This window comes from Micrasema longulum, unplaced genomic scaffold (genome assembly GCF_059751315.1).
Source record: "Micrasema longulum isolate JH-2025_06_02 unplaced genomic scaffold, ASM5975131v1 h1tg000294l, whole genome shotgun sequence".
NCBI lineage: Eukaryota > Metazoa > Arthropoda > Insecta > Trichoptera > Brachycentridae > Micrasema > Micrasema longulum.
This window is the reverse complement of record NW_028277498.1, coordinates 3,796-22,784: the sequence shown is the minus strand read 5'-3', so window position 1 is coordinate 22,784 and position 18,989 is coordinate 3,796. Positions and strand designations below refer to the sequence as shown.

At 31.8% G+C, this 18,989-nt stretch overlaps 2 protein-coding genes across 2 annotated transcripts in view; one reads left to right on the top strand and one right to left on the bottom strand.

Annotated features, from left to right (window-relative positions):
* The window catches only part of Timp (Tissue inhibitor of metalloproteases), an 87,395-nt gene extending 80,520 nt beyond the window's left edge, over window positions 1-6,875 (top strand). The window contains exons 4-7 of the mRNA XM_088224541.1: window positions 1,183-1,291; window positions 3,759-3,880; window positions 4,082-4,224; window positions 5,634-6,875. Of these exons, the coding sequence (XP_088080667.1) occupies window positions 1,183-1,291; window positions 3,759-3,880; window positions 4,082-4,224; window positions 5,634-5,694 (435 nt within the window). The 3' untranslated portion in view covers window positions 5,695-6,875. The remainder of the gene's footprint in view (window positions 1-1,182; window positions 1,292-3,758; window positions 3,881-4,081; window positions 4,225-5,633) is intronic.
* The window catches only part of Syn (synapsin), a 147,863-nt gene extending 130,072 nt beyond the window's left edge, over window positions 1-17,791 (bottom strand). Inside the window, exons 1-5 of the mRNA XM_088224553.1 lie at window positions 17,752-17,791; window positions 17,493-17,656; window positions 10,831-10,916; window positions 8,637-8,763; window positions 7,063-7,167 (exon numbers count right to left, since the gene is read on the bottom strand). Of these exons, the coding sequence (XP_088080679.1) occupies window positions 7,063-7,167; window positions 8,637-8,763; window positions 10,831-10,916; window positions 17,493-17,656; window positions 17,752-17,791 (522 nt within the window). The remainder of the gene's footprint in view (window positions 1-7,062; window positions 7,168-8,636; window positions 8,764-10,830; window positions 10,917-17,492; window positions 17,657-17,751) is intronic.
* Window positions 17,792-18,989: the final 1,198 nt, after the last annotated feature.

Sequence of the window (18,989 nt, the reverse complement as noted above, 5' to 3'; positions counted from 1 at the left end):
AATAAAAATAAAAAAAGAAAATTAAATATTGTCATTCATTTAAAACGAAATTAAAAATGTAAGTTAATTAAGTAAAAAACTCAGAAGCAAACACGAGAGGTGTCGAATCTCTTAAACCACCAATTAAAAAAGAATTCAATTAACACAACATAACGTATATTACATATATATTTAAATACAATCTAATTATCACGAAGTTGGAAACTTTCAGACAGTCATTTAGTAAGATTAATTGGCGTATTTTAACTTCATTACTTTTTGTGTTTATGTTTGGGATAAGGTGGGAGTTATTTTTTGCGTAAGAAGCATCCAACATATTGATTATATTAAGAACAATCAAAGATGTTTGAAATATCCTTTTACAGGTGCATGGAATACTGTCATTGTAGGTATGTATTGTGAAACTGCAAATATACGCATACAATATTAAGATAACTGATCGACTTAAAATACTTATTTTTATCATATAGCATAATTAATTGAATACAATTATAAATCAAGATGAATTATTAAAGTAATTTTAAAGAAACCCTCAACATGCAATGTGGAAAGTCTATTTAACATGTTTAAGGTTCATGCAGTAGACACTCTTTATAAAATAAATTCCATTATACGAATTTATAAAGAAAAAAATAAAAGAATTTGAGATGAATAAGTCGTTCAAATACCAAAATACTATTAAAATTCTCAAATTCCACACAAGTCATGGTCAAAATAGATTTGTCTTCAAAGGTGTACAAAATTATAATAATCTCCCCAATGAACTAAAAACCATTAAAAATAATATATCAATAAATAAATTTAAAGTAAATCTTAAGAAATTTATTTAACACGTGTAAAAACTGCATAAAATGTTAATTAGTATGAATTTTTTATTACTTTATGTTTTTTTCTTTATATATTCTATGTTTTTTTTTTTTTTTCATATACTCGTATATTCGAAGTTAAATAAACTCTTATAAATAAACAACTACAACAGTTTAAGTCACTCCCAAGCACAAGAGTAAGTCTCTTTTTTTTGGGAGTTACAGTGATAACATTTACTATATGTATATAAAAGTAGATCTAAATAGAATTTTTAAAAAAAACATGTACCTTTTATGAAATTTATTAATAAAAAATAAACTAAATAAATAAAAAAAAAAAAAAATAATTATCGTCAATTTGTTTTTTTTTTTACAGATGTCTGAGAAAGCTAGAGTCGCTTTAAAAGCCGGAAGACTCATAACAGCTAACAATGAGGGCCTCTGTGGAATATCATTGAAACTAAACCAGACTTACATTATTACGGGTAAGAACAGTTACTAAAATAATCAAGACTCAAACCATTCCTATCCATTGTTCTGTAGTGGACGTCAACGGTAAATTATTTTGACAACAATTATTATCACCTTCACCTATGTACCCATATACTGCATAGACCACTGCATTGCATCTCTTCAAAAAAATATAAAGTAAAAATAAAACAAAGATAAAAAACAAATACTAAATCTACAACATATATAAAACAAACACCACATTCAACACACATCTCCACATAAGCAACACTCCTTATTCACAACAATGGAGATACCATCACAAATAGTCACGTGTTATACATATTCTCGTCACATTTTGTTGTCCTATTACAAAAACTTATTATATATTGAATTGTGTAAGTAATTGATGCTGTGTTAGGTTTCTGTTGTAATAATATCATTGTACTATACCAACATAGTACTGTGTGCTCAACAATAAACACAAATAAATATAAAAAAAAACAAAATCCAAATTCAACATATATATAAAAATATATTTATTATCTGTTACATAAAGGTATGGCGATCAGTCTGACGCTTTAGGTGCCAATCCAGGGCCCGTATTACAACGGGAAGTTAACATTTATTTTCAATTTCAAATACGAAATAAAATTATGTTTTGTGCATGAAAAATAGAATATAGATACAATTTTATTTTCTTAACATGTTCAATTACAGGTTACCAACAAAGATGCTTTCAATTTAAACACAAATATACACATTTTTGTACATAAATATTGATTTTATTTTATATCGTCTCGACATGTACCGATGAATATAGCGATCGTGATCGCGGTCTAGGGCCGCAATTAAGAACGGTTATCTGAGACGGTATAAACTAATATCAATATTTATGTACAAAGATGTGTATATTAACCGGTAATTGTTTAATATGTTTAAAAAAAAAACTGTAAACACATTATTTTTTTCGTACAGAAAACTTAATTTTACTTTGTAGATAAAATTGAAGATAAATGTTAACTTCCCATCAGAATACGTACCCTGGAGTGCTATTTTGATCAGCTCTCGTGGCACGAACAGTTTTTCTTGTGTATTTTGTATGTAAATAGGTATACGAGATAATACGGCCGCGAGAGCGTTTGGAATACCGCTCCAGGAATAATAAAACATTGCAGTGTAAACTACCTTTATTTGAAACCAGTACTTCACGTCAACCCTGCCAGGAATCGAACCCAAGATCTCTTTCTTCTTAAAAATATTCTCCATCTCTGTTGTAATATGTTAAAGTACCTTGGTAATTCAGTCAAGTTTGATAGCGAAAATTCTCGGTGAAAGTTCAATGTAATTTATTATGGAATTAATGTTTTTTTAATAAGTGTTAGCCAATATTATTATTAAACCACTCAACGACTTTTTATGTTTACCGGTTTCGAGACATACCCGTCTCTTCGTCAGAACACTCACTACACCAACATGCAAATACCAAATGACACTATAACCTTTGCTGTCATCGTAGCATATATAGTATTTACGAAAAAAATACATAACTTACATGCAGAGTTTAAGGGGCGCAGACACCATCATGTCCAAACATTTAATACAATTAGGTAAAAAATATTCAGCGATATGTCGCAGAATTTTTTGTGTTGGGGATTAGGAAGGAGAGGAGCTAAAGAGTTGAGCGTTACATACACATGGTGGTGTCCGCATCTCCTTTAATTCTGCATGTAATTTACGTATTTTTTCGTAAATACCATGTACACTAGAGTGACGGTAAAGGTGATAAGAGTAACAATGTTTTAAGTATGTCCAAATGCTTGCAGACTGGCTAAATTTTCTCCCCAGGGAGTTGTTCATATTTAAATTTATTGCAACAGTGAGGGAAAACATTTTTGAGAAGGGAATATAGGAGTCTAGGCATTTACCAGGCTTATGACGTGTCATTGGCTAGTTTAAGTGGCCTCTTTACACACTGTTTTTTTACTTTACACATTGTTGAATTAACTACCTGGTAAATGAAGAAGTTTAAAAAATTAGAAAATGGTTTTCAGGCGTTGCCTAGTAAGTGAATTAGTACGCCGGATGAATCTCACCCACATGATAAAGGTTTCAGATCTTTTGCTTCACAAAAGTCAACAGATGGAAGAGTCGAGGAAATGTGGATGTTCAAACATAGGCAGAATGGTGAATGTTACAGTGTGTAAAGTAGCCACTTAAACCAGCCAATGACAGGTCATAAGCCCTCTAAATGCCTAGACTCCCGTATTTCCTTCTCAGAAATGTTTTCCTTCTCTGTTGCAATAAATTAACATGTGATATGAGTATTTTAGTATTTGCATGTTGGTGTAGTGAGTGTCCTGACAAAGAGACGGGTACGTCTCGAAACCGGTTGACACAAAAAGTCGGCGAGTGGTTAAATACCAATAATTAATATCATTAATTAAAATGTTTGACCACAAAGTTAAAAAATAATGTTTATTTTATTATTATTTGTTTTAGGAAGGGTTATAAGTTTACAAGCTCACGTAAACTTGTGTAATTACGTGGAGCCATGGAGGACCGTCACACCGCGGCAAAGGAAAGGATTCAGAATGCTATACAAACAAGGATGCCCGTGCAGGGTAAAAACATATTTCTAAAAAAACTTTTAAAAAATAAATCTACATAGGTAGCAGATAACGCACTCACTCAGGGCCAGTTGCACTCATTCATGTGTATAATATTGTGTACGCATTATTTTATTTGGGATAAGTTGTGGTCTCGCGGTAGTGTTGCGATTACGATTTTCACATATATTAAATTATTAAACGAACTATTTTCAGATTCAGCCATGCATGTCACGCGGTAGCTGTGCGCCCAAAGCTAAACACATCTGCAGGTGGGAAAATCCGTTCTCAAGAGACAACTGCCACTCATCTCATGGCATTTGCCTTATCAATAAGGATGGCCTTTGTCACTGGGCGAGGTAAGAAAAAGATGTGGCTCAAAATACTTAAGTAAAAATTATCCTGTAAGTCCTTGTCAGAACAAGTTCCTTCGACATATTCGAAAAATTTAATGTTATGACAATAAAATAAATTTATGCAAAAGTTTTACTAACGTATGCATACAAAAATGATTCAATACCTCCCATGACACTAAACGCGATTACTAGTATTACTAGACCATCCACCCTAATACTGCAAAAGTAATAATAAATTAATACAACTTTCGGTCAAAGAGCGTAAAGTGTACAAACTACTTCCATTGCCCATAAGGACAATAAGTTAAGGTGATTCTAAACGAAAAGATGAAAGTAATGATTCACAGAAGACACTTTCATCATTTTTTATTGAAAAATGCCATTTTTACGTTCATTTTCAACATAAATTTTACAAAACTTGGTTTGCGGAAACTTTACTCTATATTGATTGTAAAAAATACGATAAACATATAATTTCTGTCTTACATGACACATAAGTTGAAATCGTCCCGGGTACGGGGTTGAGCTGTACATATTAAAGTAAGGTTTACGTTTTCAAGAGATGGAAGAATAGAAAAAGATGTTGAAAGAAGAGTGAATGCGGGCAACAAAATGAACGGAGCACTAAGCACAGTAATTTCTAATAAAAATATGTCAATCAAAGCTAAACTGGCAGTGCCCAACGGAGTTTTAGTCCCAACACTTGTGTATGGAAGTGAAACATGGAACTGGCAGAGGAAGGATGAAAGCCGAGTGAACGCGGTTGAGATGCGATCTCTTAGACGAATGTGTAGGAAATCAATGTATGACAGGGTTACGAATGATGAAATCAGGCGAGAGTGAAAATCTGAGACAAGTATAATTGATAAGATTAAGAAAGGGTCTCTGAGATGGTTTGGTCACGTAGAACGAATGAACGACGAGAGAATGGTAAAACAAGTATATATGGCAAAAATGAACGGCAACGTTAGAGGAGGACGACCAAGGAAGACGTGGCATGATCAGATAAACCAAAATCTTAAGTTTGGTCAAGTCAAAAGCAGACAGAACCGAAGGGCATGTATGACAAGATGTATAAATGTGGAAGAGGCTAGGATTGTATGCCAGGATAGACGTGTGTGGCGGTCCATTCTCTCTTCCTACCCCTACGGAGAAATGGCGTGATGGTAGTAGTAGTAGTAGTAGTAGTATACGTATTCATATTTGATCAAATTAGAGTAGACCACATTTCAGAATAATCACGTTAGTCCACATTCTTCTGAAATGTGTTCTACTCTATTATTTTGAGTGGGAGAGTGTCCAATTTTTTTTCTATTAAGACGTAAATGCTGAGAGTTTTTTTTTTCTAAAAACTTTGAGTATATACGAGTATATTTTATATTTGTATATTTATTTTACAAATTTTATTCCAGGGCTCCACGGCTGACCGATTGCCTGCGGAAGAAAGATGAACAGCAACTAACATTCTTTTGAAGAAGAAACATTATACAATTCAGCATTTATCTCAAATTCCCCCAAAATAACATTGTCGAATAAAAAAAAAATTGCTAGAGGACGTCAAGCGAAATATTTATTTTGAAACTGAAAAGTGTTATGTTTATGAAAACTTGGTCAAACGTAATATTATTTTAATATATTTACTATTTACCTAACTATTTTGCGAAATTTCTACTAAGACAGTACCTGTAAATTATTTTTTAAAACAACGTTTTATGTATTTTTTCACGTATTGTAAGAATCTAATAAAACAATAATTTATTACGTAGTTCTTTCAAAATTTAATTGAGGTTAGATTTTGATATCATATACGAAAACGGGTTGATTGCTGTAATATTGTTTACCCACCAGTATTTAATTAATTATAATATAAAAGGGATGTTTGTCCGAATGTAATAATGTGAATTTTCGTTGGAGCGATAAATTCGACTAATTTTATTCTAAAATTATATTAGGTTAGTACGTAATTTTTTGTAAATATTATTTATTTAAATGGTGTCACTTGTGGTCGATTTCTAGAATTGATAAAATTACAATTCATTTTTAAAGAAACATGTAAGAACATTATGTATGTATGTGTACATTTAAAAGTTTAATATTATTGTGTTAGATTACTAATATTGTGAAACGTTTTGATCTTAATTGCTAGGTATTATTATTATTTGTCTGAATTGTATATTCTAATCAAACAAGATATTTACTCGCTAGTTAAAAAACTTTTGACCTATTACGATGAGTTTTTTAGTGTAATTGAGGTTTCTAAATTCACAAAGTAGATTAACAATAGCTTTGTAGGTTTTCAAGGTCACTGTTATCAATTCGTTCAAACGAATCAAACTTACACGCGATCACACAAAAAAGATACTTATAGATTAAAAATGTTAACCAATATAACGTTATATGATTATCTACATCTTTATGTTTTAGAGGAAGAAAATCAGTCATCAAATTAATAATTTAGAAGAAAAATAATAATGTTTTTTAAAACAAAATGAAAAAGTTATTGATTATGACTGCAGGTGTAATTTTTTGTTCGTATTTATTTTTAAAATATCTCACTATAATTTAATAAGCGTCTAATAAGGCTGTTTAAAATATGCTTTTTAAAATTAAATGTAATGTGTATAGTATATAATAAAATGTCCTCGTATTTCATATTTTTAGGTGTTTTTTTCAATAAAAAAATAATGTTTATATATAAAATTGGGGAAGTTATTTTATTTTAATGTCTCATTTATGGAAAAATGACCTTCCAGAAGAATCTTGAAATGTCACTTTTTTCGCTAAAATAGAACTCTACGTTGTTTGGATAAATTAAAATATATGATATTTAAGGGCACTTACCATGTCATTATGGTTCGGGAAGTAAGTCTGCTCGATGAGGGGAAAGTTTTCTTTCCCGAGTCTCCTTTGAAGCTGCAGCATGTGAGCGAACACCCAAGGCTTATCCTGAAAAAAAATCTGTATTGTCAAATAGAAAATAAAGTGTACGTTTTTTGTTTGTTTGTCCGCCACAAGATCTCTTCTGAAACCGTAAGTCACAGAACCGTGAAATTTGGATCCGTTATTTTAAACGCATTTTCTAGGTCAACCGTGCTATTTTCATTTTGTTTTCTTTTTTTAAAATAGTTTTTAATAAATGGTTTACTATAGGAACTACAACCATTAAAAAATCCCCAGAAGTGCACATTTTTGTCTGCTGTCTTTGGACGTACGGTATGCAAATATGGTAACTATTTAAAAAAAAAAAAAAAAAAAACTTCATTTGATTATTTAAAAAAAAAAACAACAATTCGGTTTAGTTTTGAGGTACGGAAAACGGGACAGTGAGACGTCGATTTTAGTTAGGTATAAACAGTCCGAAGCACAGTTTTCTTTTATGCACAGTATCGGGGAAGCATATACGAGAGAATAACAGAAAAACAATGTTCTAATACCTATTCATCAACTTTGTCTGGCACTGCAAATCCTCTTAAGAAAATATAAAACGAATTATTCATAGATGGCGCTTTTTTTTATTGAAAAATGCCATTTGCCACTTGGTTTGCGACTTGGAACTTGCGGATTGTAACAATTACCATGACTTGTTTTATTTTTCGTTTTGTAAACCATTTTGTGAATAGAACCGAATTATATTGTTATGGTATTTGTCACCATCAATATGGTGTAAAGTTTCCGCAAACCAAGTTATGTAAAATTTCCATTGAAAATAAACGTAAAAATTGATTTTTTAAATAAAAATCTATGAATAATTGGTTTCATATTTTTATTTAGTATCACCTTAACAGTATGTCGTAACAATGCACGTTGTGATATTTTAAGAATATCCCACTGTTCTAGGATAAAACTACATAGCAAGGTATTCATAAATTTAAAAAAAATAAGACAATAAATTAAAGTTTGAATGGATCTTGAGCGAAGCTGGATAATAAAGCCAATTTTTTTATACTATCGACACAATGTAAAGTGCCAAACCTGAAAAAATGAGCTGCCAGCTTCAATCGGTTCGGCTGTTAGCTATTCCTCAAAAGACAAACAAGCGAAGCTTACAGTTTTCTAATGACAATGGACATGGTTAAGGAGATTATTAAAATAACCGAAAATTTCACTATTTAGAAACGTTAAAACAATAAACTAAAATTCAATTCAACGAGATGCGTGTCTGATACATTGATCATAGACAGTAATTATTATTATTTTATTAAAATATAAAACTATCAACACTCGTGTATATTGAATGATAAGCTTATTTATTGCATACTTCGCTATGCAAATTGTTTGTGGATTTAAGAAATAATGTCTACCCATGTGCAAATTTCATCAAGACTACGCCAAGAACTATCCAAGGTATTGAAAGTGTTTTTAAAGTTAAATATCGACTGGTTCTTTGCGTTATAAAATATATGGATTGCATTTACCTGGAAGTTGTAGATGGCGTTAATGGAGTTAATGGAAGGAACTCCACCAAACTTTAGACCAAGTAACAGGGAACGGTACTCCTCCCCAGCATCTCGTAAGTTTTGACGAACTAGCACAAAGTCAGGCCTGGAATAATATTATCCATATAGTATTAAAAAAATCCTTTGAATACTACAGTACAATAGGTATGCTTTTAGTGAAAGAGATTTATTATTTTAATATTTAAACGCATTTAACAATCTGAAGACAAATGACTATTGTTTGGAGATGAAAAATAATCTAAGTATTTCAAAGTCTTCTAAAGCTTGAGATATGGCACTTTGCTTATGTTACTTTAGGAAAAATATGTAAAGCTTGGTAATTGCAATTTAAATTTGCAACCATTTTTTTACGGTAAAAACTTTAGAATACTTGATTTAGTAAGAGCATTTCAATTTAGACAAGGGGACGAGAGTGTGGTTTAGTGGATTGCCCATTTGTCTACAATGTATGTAGGTCGATACGATCGATTGACAAAATATTTCTGTTATCATAGAATCAAGACTGGCATTTGAGGTATAATACTAATCAGCCACTAATCCATTGAATTATAATATACCAGAAAGCGCGTACAATCAAGTTTACATACATTGCGTGTGTCCAGAAATTCTAAATACCCTAGCAATACTAACAAAATCCCACCCTTTTCCCCTTTAATCCCAGCAGTATTTTTACACTTAAAAACGACACAACACGGCGTAATTGAATGTAAATCGGTAGTTGCTTTCTAAGCAATGTCTCCAGAGTAACTAATGGCCAAAACGTTAATGAGTAGTTTTGTCGGATTTAGTTTGATGTGCGTACGCGGTTTCTTGACTATTATAATTCCAATCACCAATCTTTTAATTATTTAAATGGTTTTTTTTTCAATTCAGTGCTCTATGCTTAACTAGGTACACATAAAGTAAAAAAGATGGTATGTTATATTACATGACTGTTTCGTGTTTGAAGTCGAAATACTAAATTGTGAACTTAAGTGCACACCGCTTGTTTTCGTATTTTGGCAAAGATATACAAATTAAAATAAATAACAAATAGTATCGAATCAAATAGTTTCACACATACTTGTACATATTTACTTTTTACAAACTTCATTAATATTTTTTTTTCAAACCAGTTAAAGAGAACTTAAGTCTAAGACACCAAATAAAAAATTAAATAAAAAATATTTAAAATTATTTGTGACAGCTTCATAAATATAGGCAAATATAAATCGAAAGAAAAAAATATCAATCATTTTAAAATTCTATATTTGTGGTAACAGACAGGGAAAATATTTTTGAGAAGGGAATTTTGAAGTCCAATTAACAAGCCTTATGACCTGTCATTGGCTAGTTGAAGTGGCCACTTTACACACTGTGTAACATTCACCGTTCTGCCTATGTTTAAACATCCACATTTCTTCAACTCTTCCATCTGTGACTTTTTGAAGTAAAAAATCTGAAACCTTTATCATTTGGATGAAATTCATCATAACTTCTAAGGGAGGAAATCCAGCCTGTCTGCAAACATTTTGACATACTCAAAACATTGTTCAATTTGAAAATTGCTCAGAAGAAGAAAAAAAAATGAATGTTGACGAACTAGATTCGTTATAATTTAATTACACGAGTTATTGATATTGGAAGGTAATTTAATCTTAAAATTTATTCGATAACCTTTGTTAAATATGTATCTTCGTTACCCAAAAAGGAATAATACTATCCGCCGATGGAAAACATAAATTGAATTATTAAACCAATGATTTCATTAAGTCTGTAATCAGTCTTCAAAAATTCCAATAATTCAAACGTATCCGAATGGCATATTTCGATATTTGCGAATTTCAATAGAAAGCCAATTAATTAAAGCGATACCTATTAAATTGTACGCAATCGATGTATTTGTTTCTCAAACATCAATATTCTATTAAAGTTCTTAGTCGGTAACTTTAAGAAAATGTAAACTTCTCTCGAAACATTATTTGATACAGTGGATATTATAATCTTTATGATTTTTTATTTTTTATTTTTTATTCTCAAATTTAAAAATTGTAAAAAAAAAACTTACAGGAGTGCTGAAAACGCTTTGAAAAGTACTTGGGTATTGTTCATTAAGCTAAATGTGTTGAGGCTATAATTTAATAAATATGAAATAATAAAGTATATTTTTTACCTAAAGCAACGGGCCACTTTAGTACCGTTCCTGAAAACGGCCATAGACACATTAACTCCATCAGCATTAGCGGTGAGGGAAAGTTCCTGTAATAAAAAAATAAAAACGTCATACATCACATTTACTTATCATTAGTTACGCCAATAATTCATGGAGTCAAAGTAATCAAAATAACAATATTTTGAGTTTGTCCAAATTTTTGTAGACAAGGACTGGATTCAACTCCCTGGGGAGCTGTTTATATTAACATATTACAACAGAGATGAAATTAGATGAATCTCACCTGCATAATTTTTTTTTACTTTGACACATGATAAAGAATGCGTAAATTCCTTTTTTTATAAAGCAAAAAAGATTTTAATTATGTATTTGACCAGTTTTAATGATTTTTATAGCCTGGCTGTCCACACAACTTAAAATGTATATTTTGTAAAAAAACAGCCAGCCCTAGTTAAACTCTGACGCGTGTTGTTTCATTACGTGTAGAATATATTATATTATATTTATATTATGATACTTAATTGTAAAGAATTTCTTGATTTATTTGCTCAAATAACATAAAAAATAACTTAATAACACACAAAGTAACATATGCATTTTGCAGTAAACCGCCAAATCTAATATTGAATGGATACCTCATTCAAACAATGAATTTATGAGGTAACTATATTAAAACATGTTTTTTTAAATTTAAGATGTTTTTAAATTATATAGTATTCATTCGCCTAAATTATTTACGAAAAATACATTTTCGGATGCATTAATCTTCCCATCAGCATGAAAAATGAAGTATCGTAAGATTTTTCCAGTTCTTAGGGTGTTTTCTGCAGATTGAGAAATGCCGTTTTTGTGAAAAACACTATTTTCAGTTGATGATTATTACAGTTTTTTGTATTAAAGCGGCCTGTTTACTTATAAGAGAACATAGAATTGATATTAACGCACCCGATAACACCAATATTGGATTTTTTCAAAATTGTGGACTTGCTGCTTTCTGCATAACTACGTTCAATTAAGAAACCCTTCAAATCTGAAATAAGCGATTTACTTAAATTAAAGTTAATAAGTTCCTTAAGTTTGCTACATTATATTTAGTTTGCTGCTTTATTGTGAGCAAGCCAATTGTTTTGTGCATTATTTCTACATAAGAATAGATATTTCTTTTGAGTATAATCCTCATATTTTGAAGGATTGGTTTATTTTTTATTTTTCCTTTATTATGAAAAAAAAGAATGGAAGAATAGTAATTTATGTGTGGACATATGATTGTTTTATATATAAGAACACTACTCTTTATATTTATTACATTTCGCAATCTTCTTATGCGATTCAGAACAACATTGGAAAACTCACAAATAAATAATATGGCCACAAATCAGTGACTACATTCTCAATGATTTTACTAAATATAGGATGCAGTGATATTGTCCTATAATTTTCAATTTCTCTTGCTCTTGCTTCCTTTTTATGCAAAAGGAAAACATTATTAAAAAATCCAGACATAAGTTGACCGTGAGATTTAGGATTTTGTGAGAGTTGACTATTCTAACCCATATAATTTCAGCATTTAGGTCCTAAGAATCCATTAAGTTACTCAAAATTTAGTTTTAATTGCTGTAAGCACTCCTCCACCGAGAGTTTGTTTGGTATTATTATATTCACGGTCTCTTCTACATTGAGATAATAAATAGATAAATTGTTTATAAGATTTGCGCCGAGATATTTTTAGATACCATTATTATATTGAGCTAAATATTCGAAAAATAAAAGTGAGATGAATTTAAATTACTTTTAGAAACGTCCTCTGTGCATGCGCATATATAGAGATTTAATCATGTGGAATCACTTATAACGGTCAAACAATGAATATTATGATAAAAAATAAAGTAGTTTTTTGTCAACTTGCAAAGACATTAGTATTCTGATGTGTTATACAAATATAAGAAGAAGAGATAAAAAACAAATGCTTAAAAAATACATAAAGAAGAAATGAATATTAAATATATTAATAGTCAAATTATTTTTGTAAGATCAGCCTCGGGTGACACTCCGATTATATGAGATAAATATATTTTTCTTAATAGTACCTATTTGCCCATTCCAGAGGTAGGAATTTGTTTTTTCTTTCTTAAGCTCTCTGGCCTTTCTAAGTTATTTGTTATAGGGGTTAGATGCTGATTGACAAATATTCGCCTAGATTCACCGGTCATTCATATGTATTTTTCTTGATAATTAAGTTTTTAACAAATTGTTACTGCCCTCTGTTGTTGAAAAGAATTCACACGAGTAGAAAACCAAAGGTATATGTGTTGTATACCGACTGGGCAATCTGGACATTGATGCCAACTGACCTCTATGTTCAAATGGAAAAAGCTTTTGCTAACTCCCGGCGTAGTATTAAATACAAAATTGTGTTTTTTACGTTTATTATGAGGTACACACTATTGCAAACGTTTCCATGGGAGTAACTCCTTCACTAATACTGATTATTCATACGATTAAGCCGTATATTTCAAGTAAAGGCTCGGAAATGTTAGGTATTAGTATGTAACTTGTCAAAATTATTGTTCCAATCAATTGACATATTATCACACATAGATATGCCCTGACCCCTCAAAAATTATGACACTTAACACTTTGTATCCCGGAGCCGTGTAAACACGTGATTATATAACAATGCGTTGTGTCCCGGTTCAGTGTTTTCACGGCTCCGGGATACAAAACACAAAAATAGGAGTGAGCCCCTGTATATGTGCGAACATTGCAATGCGCAATGTGGCTCTTCATAAAGGCCCATGTTGGTAAAACCATCATACAAAAATGACTTATTTAATTATTTTAAATAAATCTGAGAAGTTTCAATTGATTTAACCCAGTATTTTCATAATTATGACACTTTTAAGAAACCCTTCACAAACCATGAAATTTCACAATAATGGGCCGGGCACAGGGTAAATTCTAAATGTATTCGGCCGGAGCTCAAAGTGTTAACTTATGGCAAAACGCTCAGTCGTTCTTTGACCGCCAGCCTGGCGTGATGTTTAGAATCGAAACCGAAATGCCCGCTTGCGAAAAAAAAGAAAATGAAAATGTGTAAAAAGTTTTCCAATAAACATTGTAAAAACGATTGAGTCACTTTTCATTGTTAAATATTTAAATATAAATCCAGTCTTTTGTCTACGAACATTTGGACAAACTCAAATATTGTTAAATATTTGTTTATGAGTGATTAACAAAGCTTAAAACAATCTCATTTAAATATAAATATTATTTTTAGTACACGTCAAACTACGCCTAATGGTGCGATTGCTCTTCTTAATGACAGGGCTGCGCCGATAAGAATACAGTTTTAAAAATATAATAAATGTGAGCTAATATTATTTTTGCCTTCCTCAAATTCCTGTGAAAAGAAGTTAATGGGGAGAAATTATAAGAAATTTAAGGGAAGAATCTGCCTGAGATCCACCAAAAACGAATGTTGATCATTAAAATACAAACTTTTTATAAACCAAAAATGAGTATCCTCCAATTTTTGTTAGCATATGCATGATCATTGAATGCAGCCCTGGTATAAATATACAAACATAGTAACTATGAGTACGTTCTCGTGTCACTCCTTTTTGAAATATTTTACTCTATAAGGCGTCTATGTATTAATTTGTCAATGTTCCAATCAATATCCTTTCCTTCCTATATATACACAAAATAATCGAGATAAGCAGCGATTATAAACCAGTGCAGTGCCGTATGGATAAGGGAATAATAATAATAATAGGACTGGCATCCGACGCGTAAGACTGATCGTTATGGTTTGACGATAATCGAGTTAAACCTATATAGCTTACTGTGATTCGTATAAAAAAGACGGTGCAAATGACCTATCACAAACAAACTGTTCAGAGATTGATACATTTTAAAACTCGGTTGATAGTCAAAAGTAGTATGTAATATTTAAAAAAATAATTTTTACGTTCAATGTAATCTAAAATGCAACTTTTTAGACCCCTTTCACTTTCATCGGCTCACTCTAATGTACGTCCTCGTATGGGAAGCGTTCAGTTTTAATGATTTTTCATATAAACTGACTACAATATATTGAGTCGCTGAACCACACGTTTAAAGTTTGGTAAATATATGAGACATAGCAACTCGGCTGATGTAACATGTATTCTATAGGTAAAAATAGGAATTAAGGGTTAACTCAGCCACGAGAGCTTTAGCGTTTCCTCCCTATTAACGATGCTTTTCCGTTTCTAACTACGCTGCGCTCCCGCCCGTGGAGAAGGAGGGGTGGTTCAGAAGTAAGTAACAAAAAAAGTATGTGGAGGCATTTATATCCACTTCTTGTATCTGATTGCATGTGCGCATGTACAAACGAAGTGTCGCTTTCAGCTAAAGCTTGTTTTAATTACATACGTACGTATGTAGTTGCTTTGAAATATTTCTGGAAAGCTCACTAAAGGGTAGTTCCATTTTGCATACATTTATTCATATCGTAAAATTTTCTAAGAAATCTATCAATTAACTTTAATTATGTTGGAAAATACAGTTTTGCGCTTGATATATATTCAGAATGTTGGCTGATTATTTTTGACTCGATAGGTGCACTGAGATAAAACTTCTGGTAAAGGAAATCAATGGAGACAAGTCTGCTTCGTAGTGTAGTAGTTCGCCCGTTCATCTACCATGCTTAAAGTCCCGGGTTTGATTCCTGGGAAGATTGATATGAAATATTGAGTAAAAATGTGTTTTTTCATTGTAATATACAAGCACCTGTAGCGCATGACTGATCAATCTTCTCCTACCTTAATGTATCAGATTATCGAGATACAGTGCATGACAATTGTATCTATTATAATAAGGAATCCATTGAATATGAAAGAAATTCCAGCTGTTTCTTTGACTTTAATAATTATAGTTAAATACTTTTTCGCATTCATCCTTTTTATAATGAATCTGTTTCATTTATCTAATCCAATTTTCGAAAACAAAACACGTGTTGTTCAATGATATATATTTTTGTCAAATAAATATAATTGAGGCTGCGAATTTGATTATTAGAATTCAAGTTATAAAACTATTTCTAAGCAGATTATGATTACACGTGGGTTGGTTCTTTTCGGGACTGAGAGTTCTTCGGCATAAATTAATATTGCCGTGGCTTATTTATAATAAATATCTCAGGTTTATTACATGACTGTTTTTATTGTGACCTACCAAACTTCGTTTGACGTTTATTATACGTACTAGAAACAGATAGGTATATAAATACGTATGTGTAAGTAGTCTTAATAGTTTCAGAATTCATTATTTAATTGTTGGGCAAGTCCATGGTATGCGTGTTATACTGGAATGCATGTTCCGATTTCGATAACATAAGGTGGATAACTACATACGTTGAATAATAATGGCTTTTTTACATTTAGGTGTTTTATATCTAGACAACTTATATGACCCAGTTACTAAAGGGTGTCAGAGGAAATATAATAGTATTTTTCCCCAACATAATATAAGTTGCGTCAAATTATTACTATCACTTTTAGTACAACGAAAATGTCCCTTTACATAATAATCACACTTTTTTGATATATTTTCACCCTTTAAATTTATTTCAACAGAGAGGGAAAACGTTTTAGAGAAGGGAATATGGAAGTCTAGGCATTTACAGGGCTTATGCCTGTCATTGGATGGTTTATGTGGCCAATTTACACACTGTGTAACATTTACCATTCTGCCCATTTTTAAACATTCACATCTTCTCAACTCTTCCATCTGTTGACTTTTGTGAAGTAAAAGAGCTGAAACCTTTATTACGTGGGTGAGATTCATCCGGCTGAACCAAATCACCTACTAGGCAACGCTTGAAAATAATTTTCCAATTTTCATACTTCTTCTTTTACCAGGTAGTTAATTCAACAATGTTTGAGTATGTCCAAATGCTTGCAGACTGGCTGGATTTCCTCCCTAGGGAGTTATTCAGATTTAAATTTATTTCAACAGAGAGGGAAAACATTTTTGAGAAGGGAATATGGAAGTCTAGGCATTTACAGGGCTTATGACATGTCAATGTGTAAAGTGGCCACTTGAACCAGCCAATGATGACGCAATAGTACACTTAATATGTGATAGGTAGACCGATTTTTATAATACGATAAAAGTTTTTTTTTAAATAAAAGCGTTTATATACAATTACACACAACTGGCGTATTTTATTTGAATAAAGTACTTAAAGTTACTAGATTAAAAACAGCCCCAGAAATCAATATTATATATAATTACATGCGGTAAAAAAATGTACAAACAAAGATTTGCTTTTCTTGAGATTTCCTAAATTTTTACAATTCAATAAAAATACTTTTATGTTCTTTTAACGATAATAGATTTGATGGCAATAATAAAAGTACTTTTTTATACTAGGAATAGAAATCATAATTTGATTAAGTTACAAAACGTCACGCCATAAATGGAGAACTTAGTGGTACAAGGCCCGGTCGAAGGATCTCGACCCCGTGGAAGGAGTTTAACGAAAAGGACCGGCTCGGTAACAATAGCGAGTGGCGTCGCTCTCCAGGAACCTTTACGAAGTGCCGGAGATCTGATTAATGATCTGGCAAATGCAAACAACCGAAAAGAAGAAGCGATTGGAAATGTAGTGTTCTAACCTTGAACTCAGCCTGTTCCACGCGGATGTCCCAGTCATGATGCAACTTCTTTCCGCGGAAGTACTTGGACCAGTCAGTGTGTTGGTCGTCCACAACCAAGAGAATCACGCAGCGCTCTTTGTTAAAGGATGGCCGGACTCCGGCAGCAGCTGACGTCACGGTTCCTGTGAAAAACATATGATTTTTGGAATAGAAATAATTATTTAATCAGACATATTTTCATTACTTCTTTAAATATTTTCTTCTCAAAAAAGTTCACCATTATCATTGAGTGCGGCTAGGAATAGCAGGCGCCGCATTTAATAGTATGAAGGCTGTCTGCAGATCGGATATTTACTCAGTGAAAACCAAATGCAGCCTATATAACACCTGCATAACACCTGTTCTCCTCTACGGATGCGAATCTGGCACCTCGCTAGGGCCCAAAGCAGCAAAATTATGATTTTTGAGAATAGGTGTCTCAGAAGAACATTGGGTGTGCAGTGGTTTGACTTTGTGAGGAATGAAGTAATAAGAAAACGGACGCAGCAAACTCCGATGATAACTCTCATCGTTGGTTGGGCCATATTAGTTGTTATGTTGGGTGGTTGAGCCTTAACCACGCTTGTCCACTTTACAAAATCAGGTTCTCGACGTCCTGGACGTCCGCTGCTGACTGTTCGTCGGCAGTTTATGTCAGAACTACGAGGCGCGAACTTGGCTTGGGAGGACGCACAGGAATTGTCAGCCGGTAGAGATGCCCGTAGGCTCTTTGTGGACATCGTATGCTCCAACTAGGGAGCGGACATGGAATGATGATGATGATGATGATAAATTGCGTAGCAAAACATTAGAAAATAGGCAAATAAGTTAAATATCAATCTGTCAATTCATACAGTTAGAGTTGAGGAAATAAATGAAACCTAATGAAAAAATGCCTCTCAAATGCTCTCCAAAAATTCAACCCGCCAATGTTGGCGAGTAAAAATCGTAATTGAGGTTAACCTTTACAGACTGACAGTCCATTAACTAGATAAATCTATAGCGCAGTTCAAATTTATATTATTTTATTTGGAAAACTAACAGTTCTACGAGATTTAAAAAAAATATATATCTAAAACATTGCATATAATATAACTTATATCATATTTTGACAAAACAGTTTTTACGATTCTTATAAAAATAATTGATACCGAGACTGCGTAGGTTAGGTAACACTTATGGAACGGCTGCAGACATTTTGTCAAAAGCTTTATTATCTTTCAAGTCCATAATATCAAGTTTATTTGTAGCTGCTCGTCAAACTATTATTGAAAATTCAATTCCAAAAACAAAATTTTACTTGTTTATTTTTATTACCCTTTACTGGTTTTTTATTTGCTATAATATCCAATTGCATCAAAGAATTGGCAAATTCGCATTTCATATTAAAAAAAAATATTTCTTATTTTTTCGCGATAATTAATCAATTACGTGATTATTAATTTTACTCACATTTTTCTTTCTTGCTTACCGTAA